Genomic DNA, 20,297 nt, shown 5'->3' on the forward strand with positions numbered 1-20,297 from the left:
TCTTGCCCCGCCTCTAGAAAGCTCTTTCTTAAAATGTGAACTTAAACATTTGACAAAAACAAAAAAAACCTAAACTCATTGCCATTGAATCAGTTCTGACTCACAGTTACCCCCTTTGGGTTTCTAAGGCAGTAAATCTTTATGCCCAGTCTTCCTTCCATGGAGTGGCTGGTGAATTTGAACTGCCAACCTTTTGGTTAGCAGTCAAATGCCTTAGGGACTATGCCACCAGAACTCCTTGACCATTTGACAGCTCTGATTAAAACCTTCATGGGCTTCCCAATACCCTTTGAGCTGAGTCCCCATTCTTATCCTGTCTATGTACTCCTTCAACCCACCTTTTGCCTCCCTTCACCCCTCCAGGCTCATTGCAGGCCAGAGGCAGCCTCTCACTATATTCCAGCCACAGTGGCCTCTCAGTTCTTCCCAGTGTTCATGTTCTTTCCTTCTTCATGTCCTTGGACAAGCCAGTCCCTCTACCTCTAATGCTCCCCACCCCCATGCCCCACTGTGTGGACTAAAAGACCTTTTAACTTGGAAGAGAAGACTGAGGAGGAAGTGAGGGCTGAGATCCAATTATTTGTGTGTGTGTGCTCCAAAAAAACGTTATTTATGGGCATGTGTCCATTCTTAGCTGGCTGGACACACACAGACAAGCAGTGAGCTGCATTTGGCCTGCAAGCTGTAGTTTGCTGACGAGGGTCACATGGGAGAGCTGGAGTTTGTAAGTCTGATGGTATCTATGCTGCATGTGTATTCTCTGTAGAGATCTTTTTGTGGTCGTTTGGTGAAGGTGGGTGAAAATAACTTCAGAAATGTTAAGTGAATCCAGGAATGGACTTTCCACTCTCCCTGGTTTTTTTTTTTTTTTTTCCCTCCTAAATTTTATTTTGCTGTTGTTGAGAGTCCATATAACAAACATACATCAGTTCATCAGTTTCTACATGTACAACTTAGTGACACTGATTACAGTTTTTGAGTTGTGCAGCCAAGAGTCCCAGTTCTTGAAGGGCCACCCCTGAGGGAGATACCACAGGAACTGAGAGCATGGCCCATTATGAGGAGGATGTTTTCAAGCTGCTCAGTTTTGGGACTGAGTCGCTTGTTGCTGGAGATGTATGAGCAGAAGCTTGAAGGTTTGTACTTTCCCAAAGGCCTCTTCCAGCTCTGACAGAGTTAGAGGTTGAGGGCCTGGACAGGGGTGGGGGTGGGGCAGAATTCACGGCTTCACCCGGTAGGGCTGATCCAGGAGGGAAAATTTAGCTGTTCAGCAGACTGTGGCTGCAGAAAATTTGGAAAGACTTGTAGAAAGGCGATTTTTAAAGCATCATATTCTATACTGTCCATTTCTGAATGAATGCTCTGACCCATGAGTGTCCTGGACATCTTCTTGCACAGGCATGGTGACAGAACTGTGGGAAAAGGGAAGTAGAAGGCCACAGGTCTCTCTGCCTTTGGGGACAGAGACATCCTCCAGTTGGCTCCACACCTCCATGGACAGCTCCTTTATCTTGAGCTCAGTACTCACCACCCCGAGGCCTCAAAGAGGAATCTTCTTGGAGACAAGGTCATCCACATGTGCTGTTTTCCAGTTGATGGTGGTTGGCTCAACACTCCTTCCTGCCAGAGGCCTTTTGCTAACATGCCAGCTGCTTCTGACACCTGGAGGAGCCTGGCTGCCCCTGCTTTGAAGTGGAGCCAGTAGGGAGCTGCTGCCAACAAGAGTCTGTGCAAATCTATTGGATCACAGAGTGATCCTTGCAGGCCAGGCCTCAGGGCTAGAGAGAGGCACTCTGGGAGAGAAGCAAAGGCACTCTAGTCCAGGCTGGCTCTGAGCAGAACCATGTGTAGGGTGGAGTCCAGAGCAGGAGACTAGAATGAAGAAAGCACTTGGCAGGGTCCGAGCTAATCCCAGGGGCTGGCTGCTCTCTCTCCCCTCCCTGACTTCCCACAGCTGGGAGGGGCTGGCTGGCTGGGAGTTAAGTGGGTGCCAAGGAAGCAACAGCTTCCAGCCTGAACCTACTGACTTGCCAACTTCTTATTCACCCCTGAGGGTCAGTATCCCTAGTCTAGTGGCACGAGCTGCACCAGCTTCCTACAGTTCTGTGTTGGACAGCTCTGGAATTAAATCTCAGCTCCACCACTAACCAGCCAACGTACCTTTTCTTGGACAAGTTACTTTCCCTCTCTGAGCCTCAGTTTCCTCATCTGTAAAGAGGAGACAATCAAAGTTCCGATTTCACATTATTCTTGTGAAGAGTCAATGTGATGATGTATATATAATAAGCACTCAATAAGTGTTTGTTGCTGTCAATAAGTGTATGCTATCTGGTTTCAGGTCTAGGAAGAACCCAAAATAGCAAATAGCAAATAAAAATATACCTCAGAGGAAGTCAGGGCTGCCAGCACCCCATAAGGCAGAGGCTCCCAGGCGGAAGGAAGCTGCCTCTCTTGTTTCAAGTCTACTTGTTGTGGAAGCCAAAAAGAAAGGGCCAAAAGAAGAGCCACCTTCCATAAATGCAGTTCTTTTGGGAGGTCACACAACCAGTGTCCTTCATGGAGGCAGCTGAATGTGTCTGCAGGCCTGTTTGCACCCACAGGGCACCTGTGTGCTATTTTAATGTCAGGATTGTGAGTGAGGGGCAGCAATGAAACTGCACCCTGGTGACCTTCCCAGAGGGAGGAGAATGACTGCTGTCAAGGTTTCCTGGAATAGTTCCTTAGGGCTGTCACTCCTTTATATTATGCTGGAGGCACCCTTCTGCCACACAAGGCAGGCCCTCAAGGCCACATGGCTGTCCAAGTCATTGCTCTGCCCTGGAGACTTGATCCTGGCTCCAGCAAGTACCTCCACTTTCCCTGTAGTTCCTAAGAAGCTTGACCTAGAGGAGTGGGCAATAACGATGATGATGATGATAATGGGTAATATTCATTAGGGACTTACTGTCAGCTCTAGAAATCCATCACTTCATTTTCTCCTTGTATTATTAATCCTATGAAGTAAGCCCACCACTTGTCTGTCAGTTTGTCAGACCGTGGTGGTGTGTGTGTTGCTGTGAGGCTGGAGGCTATGCCACTGATATTTCAAATTCCAGCAGGGACACCCATGGTGGACAGGTTTCAGCAGAGCTTCCAGACTAAGACTGATAAGGAAGAAGGACATGACCAGACCCACTTCTGAAAAAACTGGCCACTGAAAACCTTATGAATCAGGAAAACACTGTCTGGTATAGTCCAGAAGATGAGCCCCTCATGTTGGAAGGCACTCAAAATATGACTGGGGAACGGCTGCCTCCTCAAAGTGGAGTTGACCTTAATGACGTGGATGGAGTAAAGCTTTCTAGACTTTCTTTTACTGATGGTGCATGACTTGAAATGAGAAGAAAAGCTGCAAATATCCATTAATAATTGGAACATCAAATGCATTAAGTAGGAATCTAGGAAAATGGGAAGTTGTAAAAAATGAAATGGAATGCATGAAGATTGATATCCTAGGCATTAGTGAGCTGAAATGGGGTGGAACTAGCCATTCTGACTCAACAGTCATATATGGTCTAGTATGCTACAAATGACGAATCGAAGAGGAATGGTGTTGCACAAACTGTCAAAAAGAACATTTCAAGGTCTATCCTGAAGAACAATGTTGTCAGTGATAATATCCATACACCTACAAGAAAGATCAGTTAATATGACAATTATTCAATTATACACACCAACCCCTAAATCAAAAAATGAAGAAATTGACAATTTTTACCAATTTCTGCAGTCTGAAATTGACCATACAAGAAATCAAGATGTACTGATAATTACTGGTGATTGGAATGCAAAACTTGGAAACAAAGAAGCAGCATCGATAGTTAGAAAACATGGTCTTAGTGAAAGGGATGACGCTGGTGATTGCATGATAGAATTCTGCAACACCAATGACTTATTGGAAATGCCTTTTTTCAACAACATAAGTGGTGACTGTAAGTGTGGACCTCACAGATGGAATATACAGGAATCAAATCGATTACATCTGTGGGAAGAAATGATGCAGAAATTCAATATCATTAGTCAGAACAAGGCCAGGGATTGACTGTGGAACGGGCCATTAACTGCTCACAAGCAAGTTTAAGTTGAAGCTGAAGAAAATTAAAACAAGTCCATGAGACCCAAAATACGACCAACTGAATTTAGAGACCATTTGAAGAACAGATTTGATGCAATGAATACACCAATGACCAAAGACCAGACAAGTTGTGCAATGACATCAAGGACATCATACAAGAAGAAAGCAAAAGGTCATTAAAACAATAGGAAAGGAAGAAAAGAGAGAAATGGAAATTGGAAGAGACTCCGAAACTTGCTCTTGGATGGAATAAATGATGAAGTAAAAGAGCTGAACAGATTTCAAAGGGTGGCTCAAGAAGACAAAGTAAAGTATTATAATGAAGTGTACAAAGACCTGGAGTTATGAAATGAAAAGAGAATGTGCTCTGGTATTTCTCAAGTTGAAAGAATTGAAGAAAAATTCAAGCCTCAAGACACAATACTGAAGGACTCTATGGGCAAAATATCAAATGATGCAGGAAACATCAAAAGAAGATGGAAAGTCAATGTCCCTGAGCTGTAAATGTAGAAGTTGTTATGTTGGTGAATGTCTTGTTGTGTATGTTTTAACCATGATAAAATTAAAAAAAAAAAAAAAAAAAGATGGAAGGAATACACACAGCCACTGTCCCAAAAAGAACTGGTCATATTTTTTTAATCATTTCCAAGAAGTAGAATATGATCAAGAACCAATGGTATTGAAGGAAAAGATTCACTGAAATTGGTGAAAAACAAGGCTCCAGGAATTGACAGAATACCTCTTGAAGTGTTTCAACAAATAGATGCAGTGCTGGAGGCACTCACTCATTTATATCAAGAAATTAGGAAGACAGTTACCTGGCCAACCAATTGGAAGAGATCCATATTTGTGCCCATTCCAAAGAAAGGTGATCCAACAATGTGGAAATTATCAAAGAATATCATTAATATCACAAGTAAAATTTTGCTGAAGATAATTGAAAAACAATTATTATAGTATATTGACAGGGAACTGCCAGAAATTCAAGCCAGATTCAGAAGAGGAGTGGAACAAGGGATATTACTGTTGATGTTAGATGGATCTTGGCTAAAAGCAAAGAATACCAGAAAGATGTTTACTTGTTTTTTTTTACCTGCCCTACTTTATTTTATTTATTTATTTATTTATTTATTAGGATTTGGGTGAAGATTTACGGAGTAAATTCACTTTTCATACAGCAGTTCACATATACTTTGTCTCATGTCATTGACCAAAATCTACAATGCAGCAGCTCCCCTCCCACTTCCTCCCCATAGTTACCTCCTCCCAGTGTCCATCCCTTCATACTCTTCTGCACCCTGAGCTATCTCCCTGTGCATAAGCAGCCCTTCCTTCTCCCATGATTGTTCTCTCCAGGGCGTGTGTCTACTTGAGGTAAATGCTCAACTCACATGCCTGTACTTTGTTTGGCTGGAAACCACAGCCGTGGGTTCAATTGTTTACTTGTGTTTTATTGACCATACAAAGGCATTCGACTGTGTGGGTCCTAACAAATTATGGGTAACAGTGCAAAGAATGGGAATTCCAGAACACTTCATTGTGCTCATGCACAATCGACTTATTCCACATCTCCATCAACACTTGTATTATCAGACTTTTAAATTTTTGCCAATTTTATGTGTGTAATGTGTTATCTTAATTTAATTGGCATTTCCTTGGTTATCAGTGTCCAAGAGTTTACTAGCTATTAGGGTTTTCTTTTCTGTGAATTGCTTCTTTTTATCTTTGTCCTGTTTTTCTACTGGGGTTCTTTGTCTTACTGACTTAATAGGAGTTCTTTACAAAATATCTTGAGACTAAAAAATATTGGGGTCTAACCCTTTTATCAGTCATATACACAACAAATATCCTCTTCCTGTCTCTGACTTGTCTTCTGTTGAGTAGAAAATGTTACTTTTTCATTTCCTAGCAGTGGAGTGGCTAGGATTTGACGTTTCCACTGCTGTGCAAAGGGTTCAATTCATCATCAGAGAATTCTTGCTTCCTACCTGATATTTCTTCACTCTCTAGAATGTCCGCTCCACGAGGGCAAGGACTTCGTTTTGTTCACTACTCTATCTTCTGTGCTGACAAGAGTGCCAGGCACATTATTATGTATAGGTATTCTCAATGTTGTTGTTGTTGTTGTTATGTGCCATCGAGTCGAACCCGACTCATAGCGACCCCTCCTTGGGTTTCCGAGGCAGTATCACTATGGAAGTAGATTGCCCCATCTTCCTTCCGAGGAGTGGCTGGTGGGTTTGAACCACCAGCCTTCTGGTTAGCAGTCAAGTGCCTTAGCCACTATGCTATCAGAGCTCCCAGGTATTCTCAATAAACACTGACTAATGATTGAAAGAGGGCACCAAGTGGTTCAGTAAGTACTCCCTCCCTATATATATCCCTATATCCTATCCATCCTTGCTGTTTGTGGCTGCCTTAGAGTGGGCCTGTCACACATGGTGATTCCAAGCACGATGGGATTGAACCATTGCGATCTGCACAGTTTTCATTGGCTAATAGAACTTTTGTCTTCCTTGTGGGAGACCTGGGTTTGGTTCCTGGCCAGCGACCTCAGGCACAGCCACCTGCCTGTCAGTGGATGCCTGAGTGTTGCTATGATGCTGAACGGGTTTCAGTGGAGCTTCCAGACTAAGACAGACTAGGAAGAAAGGCCTGGTGATCTAACCCCAACTGGTCATGGGGGTAGCACAGGACTGGGGAGAGTTTGATTCCATCAGATATGGTTGCCATGAATTGAGGGCTGGCTCAGTGGTAGCTAACAACAACAAATGATGGTCAAATTTATCAATCTTGCCCACTGTACTTGGGCTTTTTGTATCTAGTTTAAGAATTCCTTTACTACCTGGTGGCCATAAAAATATTCTCTATTCTCTTCTAGAAGTATTATAGTTTTGCATTTCACATTTAGGTCTGTAAACTATATAAAACAGATTTCTGATTATAATATAAAATAAGGTTCTAATCTTGTTTTTTCTATGTGGATAACCACTTGTTCCACTACCGTTTATTGAATCATTCCTCTCCCCACAGCTCTGCAATACTACCTTTTATATATATCAGGTTTTCTATAAGTGCACAGGACTGTCCTGGCCTGTCTAGTAGGATATATTTGTCTATCCTTATTTCAGTAACATACTACCTCCCCCCACCCCAAATAATGTATTATTTTTGTGTTGAAAAGGAGCTCTGGTACTATAGTGGGTAAGGCATTTTGCTGCTAACTAGAAAGTTGGTGGTTCAAACCCACCAACTTCTCCATGGGAGGAAGATGAGGCAATCTACTTCCGTAAAGATTTATGGCCTTAGAAACCCAATGGGGGTCACTATGAGTTAGAACTGACTTGATGGCAATGGGTTTGGTTTATTCAGTTTAGGTGAAAGTTCACACAGCAAATTAGTTTCCCATTTAGCAATTCTACACAAACAACTCAGTGATACTGGTTTATTACTTCACAATGTGTCATCATTCTCATTCATTCTGTTCTGGTTGTACCATCTCCCGTGCTCTAGTCTCCCGGGCCCCTTACTTCCCCATCTTTGCTTTCAAGTAATTTTTTACCATTTGCTCTCATATAGATGATTTTTTAAAGAAGCTCATTACTCATGGGTGATATGAGGTTAGGTTGTTGTTGTTATTTGCCCCTGAGTTGGACCCAAATCATAGCGACCCCTCCTTGGGTTTCCGAGGCAGTATCACTACGGAAGTAGAATGCCCGACCTTCCTTCCAAGGAGTGGCTGGTGGGTTTGAACCGCCAGCCTTCTGGTTAGCAGTCAAATGCCTTAGGCACTACACCACCAGAGCTCCCATGGGCAACAGCGATACTTCTTTTAATTTTTATTGTGATTTGGGTGAAAGTTTACAGAGCAAATTCATTTTCCACACAGCAACTCAGACACACTTGATCTCATGATATTAACAGCAATTTTCCGCAATGCAACAGCTCCCCTTCCATTTCCTCCCCATAGTTATTGTCTTCCCTGTGTCCTTCCCTCCCATGTACTCCTGCCCCCAAGCAGTCTCCCTGTGCATATGCAGCCCTTCTATTCTCCCATGATTGAACTCTCCAAAGAGCATATATACCTAATGTAAATGTTCAGCTCATATGCCTGTCTTTTGTTTGGCCGGAAGCCACAGGAGTGGGTTCAATTCCAGACCTGAAGGGCAGCTAGTGGCCACAGTCTCAGTGGTTCCATCAGGTTCTATCAGACCAGCAAAACTGGTCCCCCCCCTTTTTTTTTTTTTTTAAATGATTTTGAGTTTTGTTCCACATTATTGTCCCCCTCTGTCCAGGATCTCCTACATAGATCTCCCTCCAAGTGGTTGGCAGTGGTAGCCAGGTACCATCTAGTTCTTCTGGTCTCATGGTCATATAGGTTGAGGATCGCATAGTGTACCAGTCCCTTGGACTAGTTGTTTCTATGTGTCTTTGGTTTTCTTCATTCTTCTTTGCTCTGGATGAGGAGAGACCCATCGTTGCATCTAGATGGCCTCTTGCAAGCTTTAAAGATTCCAGTCATTACTCGCCAAAGTAGGATGTGGAACAATGTTTTTGTGTAGTATGTTATGCCAACTGAGCTTGATGTCCCCTATAACTATGGTCCCAAGCCCACAGGTTCAACTATTCGTTCCCTCTGGGTAGCTGGCTGTGGCCAAGAAGTGACTACAATCTTGTCCCCTGTCAGCTCTACTATACACCTGGAATTCTTAGAGAACATACAAATATACTTGTAGGAACATTGTCTGCCAACCCTATACATGGTCACGGGCACACTCCCTCTTGCATGTCGTTGTTGTTGTTGTTATGTGCCATTGAGTTGGACCCAACTCATAGCGACCCCTCCTTAGTTTTCCGAGGTGGTATCACTACGGAAGTAGATTGCCCAACCTTCCTTCCAAGGAGTGGCTGGTGGGTTTGAACCACCAGCCTTCTGGTTAGCAGTCAAGTACCTTAGGCATTATGCTACCAGAGGTCCCTTGCACAGACATACCTAATAGTTCAGCCTGTCCACCTGTCTATCCACTCGTATATCCATGTTTGCCTTCACTGACAATGCAGTACTGTATGTGCAAAAGGGTTTGTCTTTGTTGTCTGTACCTCCCATGCACCCTTCTATGTCTTCCTCTTCCTCAATGCCACCATGTTGATCACTCACATTTGGTACACTGCCCTTCTCTTCACCCAAATCAATACCTATTTAACAGTGTTTCTTCCCCTCCCCTCCCACCCCTGGTAACCAACAAAGAAAACTTCCTTCCATATATAAACCTCTCCTTGACTTTTTACAATAATGGACTAATACAATATTTGTCCTTCTGTGATTGACTTATTTCACTCAGCATAATGTCCTCCAATTTCATCCACGTTATGCAGTGTTTTGCCGATTCTTTGTTATTCTTTAGGGTTGCATGGTATTCCATTGTGTGTATGTACCATAGTTTGTTTTTGCTATTGTAAATAGTGCTGTGATGAACATGGGTGTGCATATATCCGTTCTTGTCCTGGCTCTCACTTCTTTAGGATATATACCTAGTAATGGAATTACCGGGTCAAATGATATTTCTAATTCCCCCTTTTTAAGGAATCAACAGCAATGCTTTCAAATGGCAAGTCAGACCTGGGAGGGGGGTACGTATCTATGCAGAAAAATATTATGAGGGAGGGAGATAAAGACACCAAGAAAGCATAAAGCTCAGTGCACAGCATGAGGTCTGGTTGCCAGTAGGTGCTCAGTAATCATTTAAAGAATGCATAAAAATGAAACACCACTCAGAGTTATTTTTCAGAATAGGTACTATCCTTTAAGTTGTATGTGACAGGTATTTCACATGCATTATCACTAAACCAATAAAACAACTCTCTGAGGCAAGTGCTATTATTATTTCCACTTTACAGATGAGAAAATTGAGGCTTAGGGAAGTTAAGTAACTTGCTCAAAGTCATATGCTGCTAAGTGAAGGAACAGAGATTTGAACCTGGGGATATCTCCCTCTAGCACCTGAGACTTTTATCATCAGGCTATACTGCTGTCGCGACACAAGGACCAGCTGGAAGGTGATTCTCTTGAGTGAGGGTGGGTGGCCATGTCTCAAAGTAGGTTCCTTAGGAATGTACGTGCTTTTGAAACACTGTGTATTTAGAACATGACCATGATAAAAGAGCTTTTCCTATTAAACACATACTACTCACGAGGCGCTCTGGCTTTCAGTGAGGGAGAAATGAGTTAAATAGCATTTCAGATGAAAAAGAGAGAAGGGAATGAACTCTTTTAAATTCAGCCACTTTGAAAATGTTAGGAGACTGGCATCCAATACTCTAAATCAGTGGTTCTCAAAGTGTGGTCCCGAAACTATCAGCATCATCTGGAAAACTGTGAGAAACGGGAACTCTCAAGCCCCACCTAAGACCTACTGAATCAGAAATTCTGGGGCTGGGGCCTGGTCAGCCATGGCTTAACAAGTCCTGCAGGTGACTCTGATGCATGCTTAAGTCTGAGGACCACTGCTTTAAATCTTCATTCTTGGAGCAGAGCTTCCTAACCCCATGTCACCTGGCCTCCAATGGGTTACAAGTGTGGTGGTCCCCTTGGCCTAGCAGGGAGGCAGCCAGAGTCTGTGTTTTATATATGTGTGTGTAGAAAATTTATTTATTTTTGGTTATATATTATTTTCTGAATGTTGTGAAGTGAAAATATGTCAGAAAGCACTGCCTTAGGGAACCTAGGAACTTCTCACTTAGTTCAAAAGAATCTGGTAATAATAATGCGAACGTTATTATAACTGCAAGAAACTGCTGTTTATTGAATGTCTCCAATGAGTTAAGCAATTTACATGCATTTTTGTGGCTACTAAACTCTCACAACCACCCTATGAGTTAGTTATTATTAATATCCCCATTTACAGATATGGAAACAAGGCTCAGAGACATTAAAGAAACAAGTTCAAGGTCATTAGTTAATGAGGCATAGGTGGAATGTGCAGCCAGGTCTTTCTAACATAACAAAAGCAGTGCTCTTATAGGTTAAGGTACTACTACGTCTAACATGTACTCAAAAGATTTCTCCGTGCCAGGTACTATTATTACATTACATACTTCTACTGTCCTAACTACAACTGTTGTCATTCTCATTTTACAAATGAGGAAACTGAGGTGCAAAGAAACAAAATAACATCCCCAAGGTCACATTCTGGTAAACTGTGAACCAGGATTTGAACTCAGAAGACTGGCTCTAAACGGCATGCTCTTCACCATGAGGAAAGCCTCCCAGTCCATGGAGGACGGGGGCAGACACAGGGACTCTCTGGTGATCATCTAGGGAATAAAATGACCAAACCACTTGTGCGGCTGCTCAAATGTGTGAGGTGGAGGGGACATCTCTGGTGGGGCTGCTGTCATGGCGTCTGTCTGCCTTTCCCAGTCCTGTTTCCAGCTTGCATCTGCCTCCCCAAGGCTTGGCCATGGTGCTTACAGCACATAAGTCAGGCGCCTGTGGACATCATGCCCCTGAACAGGACTCTGGTTTACAGCTGCCTGTGGATTACATTCTTGGAGGCAAACATCATCACAGATTGGAGCCTCTTTGTGTGGCCTGTCCCCAGGCCATGAGATGGGAGAGGGCAGTTCCTCTTCTAGCAACAGCAAACGCCCTGGAGGCTTCACCTCTCCCATCTGTGCCTCTGGTAAGAAGTCTGCGGACGTGTGTGGGGAAACTGGGATCCTGACCTAGAGGACGGAATGAGACTAGCTTAAACAGAGGGCACTTTCTGGGATATATACATTTCTACATACACACATACATACACACACCAGCTGGAGTCGGGAAAGAAATGGTATTGGAGAGGTGGGGCTTACACAGAAGCCTGATGTTCATACATAGGGAGAAAACAGACTTTCTGTTAACTTTGAATTCATCTCTAGCTTGGCAGCTAGGACTCTGAGGACTACACTAGGCCTTCCGCTGTTTATACTTGCATTCCCATAATTCCCTCCCACTGCTGTTGACACAGACTGGCTACAGTGCGCCCTCCTTCTCAAAGGTCTCAGGTCTCTATCAAATAGCAATAAGAGTTGTAAGAATCGATAATTGTATGAATCTGAAAGTCTTAGAGGGTGCTATCATTTAATCAAATCTTACAGTGCTTACATATATCAAGTCGTTTGGAAGAGACTGGGGAAATGGGAAAAAGCTCTGATGGCATAGTGCCTAAGGCAATTGACTGCTAAGCAGAAGACTGGAGGTTCAAACTCACCAGGCACTCCTTGGAAAGAAGACCAGGCAATCTACTTCTGCAAAGACTTACCACCGTGGAAACCTAATGGGGGTCGCTACGAGTCAGAATCGACTTGGTGGCAATGTTTTTTTTTTTGGTGGGGGGAGATGGGTGGAGCAAATAGAAAGCTGTACCTGCTGGGGCTGACAATTACACTCAAGGCTCACCCTCTGTGGTCATTAAGGTTGTGTATCAACTTGGCTGGGCCTGGTTTTGAGTGGCTGGGCAGCTGAATGTAGTTATTCCCCATGATGAGATTGGCAATCAGCTCCATGATGGAATCTGCTGTGAGCAGCTGAGTGGCTGCCTTAGGGAATGTGGTCTGCTCCCAGTACATAAGGAGAAGCTTTAGGAATGGTCTGTAGCTTTTGGCATGATTTAATCCTGCATGTAGCTGAGTTGTTATTCAGCCTGCTGTGTTATCTGCCAATCTTGAGTCAATGGCTTGCCATGCAGTTTAGTCGTATCAGGACATGCTTGGTAAAGTGGAGGGTCAGCGAAAAAGGGGAAGACCCTCAATGAGACAGACTGACACACTACACTGGCTGCAACGAGGGGCTCAAGCATAGCAAGGATCGTGAGGCTGGCACAGGACTGGGCAGTGTTTCCTTCTGCTGTGCACAGGGTTGCTATGATTCGGAACCAACTCGACGGCACCTAACAACATACCAAGTGACAGTGATCCAGTGGTAAACAAGAGCAGTGCAGATCTATCTGCTCTCGCAGAGCACACATACTCTTGTCACGGTTCCTTTTCTTTATTTAGGGATTTTCTAGTTAGAGTTATAGCTGACTTTTGTTATTAAGCATAGTCTTTAAGAATGTTGAGTTTCCTCCCCACCCAAAAAAAATTAGGGCTGAATCTTCTTTAGAATGAGTTGAGCACAAAGGGGAACTATCAAGGAAATCTGAAGCTAACTCCACTTGATTGCTTTTAAATTACAAGATATAATCTCCCACACTATTTTTGTTTTCCAGCTAAGGAAAAATAATAAAAAAAAAACCCACAAACAAATAGGCCCAAATCCCCTTTGGATAGCGGATAAGTTAAAATTATAAAACCCAAAGTGAAGCTTTTACCAATGGCCAGTTGCCACTGGGAAAGATAAGTATCCACTGAACAATGAGGGAAGAAAAAAAGAAAACTACCCAATTTTGGATGTGTGATCACTACACAGGTTCTGCACATAACCAGAAAAATTAGCTCCTGATCTATGAATTGCAAAGCCTGTCCCAGTGCGTTGCTGGTAGCCATCTTCTCTGGCAGCCAAGGGAGAGGTTGGCTTGTTTTAGGAATGAGGTGGTTCTTGGTGCAGTGCAGCCAATCAGTGTTGGTGTCAGTGGGTCAAACCACCAAACAGAAATGCCACAGGCTGAACTGACTGACATCTGGTACAGGGAGGCAGTAGTGTGAGGAGGCTGAGAGCAAAGCCTCTGGATTCAGGCAGACCTGGGTTCAAATTTTGCCTCTGCCTCTTAGCAGCTATCCACAAGTTTCAGCAACACAGCTCAGCTCTTTGAGCTCCAGTTTCTTCTTTGGTAAAGTGGGAAGTAACATTTTTAAGGATTCAATGAGATAATTAAGGAAAATGAACTTAAATCAGACAGTGAAGGTAAATGCATTCAAGATGGTCTAGGGAGGGTGGGCATTTTTCAGAAAACAAGATTTTCACTATTCCTGTGCTGTATTTCCATTTGCAGCCCAGCCCAGGTTCTGTAGTAACAGTGAACAGAGACATAGTCCTGGTACCTCATTTGGTTAAAAAATGTGAGTGACAGTGAAACCAAACACAGAGATGCAGGACTTCTAACTTTTTTCTGCCAAGTTCTCCTGGTACAGAACTAATCATAAAAGCCTTCTTTTATCAGAAAGAATACAATATACTCTTTCCCCAGTCAAAGTTTTATCGCCTTCATGTCGTTCCCACCCCCAGCCTCAACCCCCTGCATCACAACTCACTGCCAACTCTTGCCCCCTGTCCCATTTCCTCAGAATATCCTCTAAGATTTATGTGTGTGGGATTTTTGGCCTCTTCATCTCACCCCACCCCCCGCATCTTCAGACCCTTAGGCTCCTCATAAAACCCACAAAGGATCATTTGGCTTCCCTTTGGAAACACAGAAAGTGAGTATTATATTTTTTGGACAAATTCCAAATAGACCCCTCTCCAAATGCCAATTTCTTCTCTACTGGTTTTATTCTTCGCTAATGGGTTGACTGTGTAAATTTCAGGTTTCACTCAGAAGCTGCAGTCCACAGGGGGCTGAGCTGGCTTTGAGAGCCCAGGACGTACCTGGCTGCCTTCTGTGTGAGCTCCAGTGGGAAGTCCGGGCACAGTAATTGCAACAAACAGTGATATTCCCTCATGGTCAGCAAATCTGAAGTGGAAACGGACAAGAACACATTAGGTCACTGCATAGCAAGTCAGCTCCCCCTTTTTGGTCATTTCCTGGACTTCAAACCTAGTCTCAAGAGAACTGTTCTTTTTACCAGTGAGTCATTATTAAGGTTGTGCTGACCACTAACCTCCAAGGTGAGATGTTAAGATGAATATTTCTATAAAGCTTTTCCTGGGTGGGAGGCACCAGCCCAAGCCATTTTGGCCTAAGGTGCTTTATTGGCATGAGAAATGGTAGCAGTGTTGGAGTACCCAATAAGTAAGGTAAACACAGACTTACTTCCTAGTGTGTAGTGAACAATTTCACGTTTTTTCACCACACCAAAGGTTCTGCTTCTAGGTATGGCTGGCATCTCTCTCTCTCCCGACCCCATGGCACCTTCCTACAGAATCAAAGCCTCTTTTCTAATTTACAATCCCTGAAAAGGATAGAGTACCCAGTAAGCAAGGTAAGCGTGGGCTTATCTGTGCTCCCTTACTAATCAGCAGTGAACAGTTTCACATGGGTTTCACCGTGACACTGGTACTAGGACAAACTCAGTCGTGTAATGTATGGAGAAGAGTACAGAGCAGCAACCCACGGACCTTCTTATTCTGTCATTCTGTACTGTAGCAGCCTGGCTTCTTGGGGGTGCCTGCACACAAATCTGGCCATCCTATGACAGGAAACCAAGAGCAAAAGTCCAAGACACACAATCAAGGCAACCAAATGCCTCCTGATGTATACAAGCAGTGCTTTGGGAGGAAAGAACTAGCACAAGGCTCTGTTGCCCTGCAGAAAACCCAGAGAGGCAAATCTCAGGGAGGTTCACAGAATCCCAAGGGGGAGGAAATACACTGATGTTTAACAGTTGTTTTGTTTTTGCATGCACTAAAGCCAGAGGATTTTAAATCATCCCAGAAGTGGCAATTTGCAAATATTCTAGATACCAAAGTATTTCAAATATAGAAGGACATGCTAATGGTCAAGGAAGAGCAAGCAGCTCCAAAGTCATCCTACTTGGGAGAAGGGTGAGTAGAAGGGAATCCAGAGGGCACGGCCACATTTGGGGAATGGAGATGCTGATCACAGGCACTTGGTTTCTTTGGACCTAAGTTAGCCCAAGCCACAGGAATCCAGATCTCTTGCCCCTGCTAGTTTGGTTGATGTTTTTCCAAGACAAAAACCCCAAATCCCTGGGGGCAGGCCTGAGTTCCTACTGCCTTTTCATCAAAGCCCAATTCAAGGTGGGGGCAGAGAGTCAGACTAACCACATTGCCAAAGTGAAGGACACGAAAGGGACAGACTGAGCGTCGGTATAGGTCAAAAGATCAAGACGGTTTTTGTGGCCTTCATGGTGGCCACAGTGGGGTGTGCACTTTCCCTCTCCTTACTTGCCTGACCTCGGACCCAGTTTGGCAGAAGGTTCTGTTCTTCAAGGGAGGGAGTAACAACCACTCATGGTCTCACAGATTTGGGGTGAAGGGGAGGGAGAGAACTACTCAATTTACCATCTCCCGACTTTATTCTCACTCCAGAAGTCACCATCTATAGACAGGAGTGATTTCTGGCTGGCAGTAGATAAAATTCTATCTTTGAATCATCAGTGCTTTTGTGGACTAAACTTTGGTGCACATATCTGGTATCATTCTTAGGGGGTCAAAGTGTTTCACAGAAATTCACATTTATTCCCAAAATCACCCACAAAATAACCTTAGGAAAATAAATAGGATGAAAGGAAGTGAGCACCCTAGGGAAAGTTGTTAAGTCCCACATTTACTGAAGAAATACACTGCTGGGAATTAAACTGATCCCTTCTGGTGCCCAGACCCTAGGTCTTCTTTGGGTTCTGGATACTACCCTAATTCACATACTTGAAATACCTGCTTACCAAGGATAGAAGAATGATTTACAAAAGTCACCGTGTATTTCTCTAATGCAACAACAGGCTGTTGAAAATACTAAAAACAGAATACACCTTACCCACTACTTCCAGAGCTTGACTCTTCAAAATATAAAGCAAGAAAGTGGTCAGATAAAGAGATTAATGAGAGTACAGGCAAATAAGCATCTTTTAACACCTTTACTGTGCAAGGCAGCAGTTCCACTAAAGTTGTTGTTGTTATGTGCCGTCAAGTCAGACCCAACTCATAGCAACCCCTCCTTGGATTTCCGAGGCAGTATCACTACGGAAGCAGATTGCCCCATCTTCCTTCTGAGGAGTGGCTGGTGGGTTTGAACTGCAGTCAAGTGCCTTAGGCACTATGCTACCAGAGCTCCCATTTCCACTGAAGAGTGAGCAGATAATAGGAAGCCCAGATGATGTCAAGGGAGAGCACCCGCTGCTTGGAAACATCCCTTGACTGGCATATGGTGAGTATTTACGAGAATGGCAAGTGGAAAGATTTATTTCAAAATGAGAATGTTGATGAGCTGGAGACAGCTTCAATGGGAGCTTTTTCCTGCTCCAAATATTGGGCTCCAAATCTTGGCTCTGCATTTCACCAGGTATGTAACTTTGGGCAAATTGCTCAGTTTCTTGTCTGTAAGATGGGAATAATAACACCTGCTTTAGGGTTGAGGTCAAGATTAAAAGAGAAGATGTCTATAACTTAGTCAAGAGAGTGCCTAAAAATGCTGGCGAGGTTGTGGAGAGATTGGGACTCTCATACACTGCTGGTGGGACTGTAAAATGGTACAACCATTGTGGAAAGCAGTATGGCGATTCCTTCAAAAGTTGGAAATACAAATACCATTTGACCCAGCCATCCCATTACTAGGTATATACCCTAAAGAAGTGAGAGCCATAACAAGAACAGATATATGCACGCCGATGTTCATCGCAGCACTATTTACAATAGCCAAAACTTGCAAACAACCTAGATGTCCAACAACTGAGGAATGGATAACCAAACTTTGGTACATTCACACAATGGAATACTATGCAACGCTAAAGAATAATGTAGAATCTGCAAAACACCGCATAACGTGGATGAACTTGGAGGACATTATGCTGAGCGAAATAAGTCAGTCACAAAAGGACAAATATTGTATTAGTCCGTTATTGTAAAAGTTAAGGAAATGTTTATATCTTGGAGGACATTTTCTTTGTTGGTTACCAGGGGTGGGAGGGAAGGGGAGGGAATGCTGTTAGATAGATAGAGATAAATATTGATTTGGGTGAAGAGAAGGGCAATGTACCAAATGTGAGTGACCAATATGGCAGCATTGAGGATGAGAAAGACAGAGAGAGTTACATGGGCAGTACAAACAACAAATATGAACCCCTTTGTAAATACAATACTGAGTTGTTAATGAAAGCAAACATGGGTATAGGGACGGATAGATGGGTGAACAAGCTAAACAATTATGTATGTCTAAATGGAGAGTGTATCCAAGATCATATACAGGGTTGGCAGACAATGGGCCTCTCGAAGAGTATGAAGGGATGGACACTGGGAGGAGGTAGCTGTGGGGAGGAAGTGGGAGGGGAGCTGCTGCATTGTAAATTTTGGTCAATGACATGAGACAAACTATATGTGAACTGCTGTATGAAAAGTGAATTTACTCTGTAAATCTTCACCCAAATCCTAATAAAAAAAAAAAAAAAAAAAAGAGAGTGCCTAAAACACAGTGACACTGAACAATGGGGGTTGCTTGGGTTGTGTTTTTAAATCCTGGGAGAGAGGAGAGGAGAGGAGGATAGGAGAAAAGTGTTTTTGGTGATTTGAATACTTCAATATCTAGAAGTGTTCTGCCTTGAAAATTCTTGCCTAAGCCAAACTCATTTTTGAAACCCCTATATAGTATTCGCTATGAGTTGGGTCCGACTCAGTGGCACATAACCACAACAACAACATATAGTATCCACCTATCTATCTATCCATCCATCAGTTTATTCAATATTACCGTGTGCCCCCTCTCATCCAGGCACAGCAGTTACAGTGATGGACAAGCCAGTAGTCTCCCTAGCTCCTGAGGCTTACACTCAGGAACTAGTTGACCATAAATGATCCTATTTCAGACATTTTGGCCTGAGAGCTCCCCAAGACCTTCTTCCAGACAACCTTTGTGTTTCAGGAATAACACTGATGGGAATGAATAGTCATTAAGCTCTGTGCTCAGAGCTTGACTTGAATTATCTCACTTAACCTTCACAACAACCTTGTAAGGTAGATTCCATTTTCCTTGGCCCACTTTTTGGATAATAATATGGAGGCTTTGAGAGATCAAATAACCTGGTGTGTGAAGAGAAGAAGGTCCAGAGCCTGGGGGACAGGAAGGGAACTTGGCTTCCCAGAGCAAGGTCATAGGACGGGAGAAAAAGAAGGGGGCTGAGGGCTGGAGGAGCTTAATAATGATAATACTAACAGCTAACATTTACTGCTTGCTTACTATGAATGAGGCACCATTCTTCTAAGGATTTTACACTGTTACCTCATTGAATCTTCACTATTGTTTCCCCCATTTCACAGACACAAAAAGTCAGATCATGCATGCTTCTTAAGAGGTAGAACTAGAATTCAAATCCCAGCGGTTTGGCTCCAAAACTTACCCAAATAACATTTTCAGCACCTAGATTTTTACCAACCGTAGTGTGTGAAGGCTTCAGAGTGTGTACTCCACCTTCACCACTCCTGCAAACAAACTGCAGGAGCTAATTAGCTCCCGATGAACTGGATCAAGGAGACAAGTCAATTCAACTGGGATTTTTCATGTACAAAATTGAGTCTGAAAGGTTCTAATTACTGTCAACAGGAAAGACTGTAGCTCCAGTGCCAACAGACCATGCTGGGCTGGAGGACCTAGTGGTGGCAGAACTAGTACACCTGCGCTGGTGGCTACATCACCATTTCTCATGCTCCCCACTCCCTCACTGCTCTGTGATCCTGGTAGGTGCAGGGAAGGTAAGTGGTGTGTACCACCAGATGCCTTCTTCAAAGGAAACCCTAACAATTAGGAAAGCGTCACTTAGCAGGTCCTGGAAGTTTATAGACAAACACATAAGAGGGCTTTGGTATAAGATCAAAATTGGAACACTCTCCACAAATTGGTGTACCTCTTTTTTTTTTCTTTAATTGTGATTGGGTAAAAGTTTACAGTGAAAATTCACTTTCCATATTTCCATACAGCAGTTCACACACGTTGTCTCATGACATTGACAGTTTACCCCAATGCAACACCTCCCCTCCCACTTCCTCCCGATAGTTCTCTCTTCCCTATGTCTATCCCTCCATGCACTCCTGCCTCCTGAACTGTCTTCCTGTGCATAAACAGCCCTTCTTTCTCCCATGATTGTTCTAAGGAATCTATCTACCTCAGGTACATGTTCAACTCTTATGCCTATCTTTTATTTGGCTGGAAGCCACAGGTGTGGGTTCAATTCCAGACCTGAAGGGCAGCTAGGGACCACAGTCTCAGTGGTTCCACCAGGCTCTATCAGACCAGCAAACCTGGTCTCCTTTTTTTTTTTGAAATGATTTTGAGTTTTGTTCTACATTCTTCTCCCTCTCTATCCAGGATCTCCTACATAG

General features: G+C 43.4%; 1 protein-coding gene across 1 annotated transcript in view; it reads right to left on the reverse strand.

The window, feature by feature from the left end:
* The window catches only part of CUNH11orf49 (chromosome unknown C11orf49 homolog), a 301,669-nt gene that overhangs the window by 15,501 nt on the left and 265,871 nt on the right, over positions 1 to 20,297 (reverse strand). Inside the window, 1 exon segment of the mRNA XM_042783230.1 lies at positions 14,679 to 14,763. Within this exon segment, the coding sequence (XP_042639164.1) occupies positions 14,679 to 14,763 (85 nt within the window).

Source organism: Orycteropus afer, unplaced genomic scaffold, assembly GCF_000298275.1.
Source record: "Orycteropus afer afer isolate SDZICR_OR568_19922 unplaced genomic scaffold, OryAfe1.0 scaffold00756, whole genome shotgun sequence".
Lineage (NCBI taxonomy): Eukaryota > Metazoa > Chordata > Mammalia > Tubulidentata > Orycteropodidae > Orycteropus > Orycteropus afer.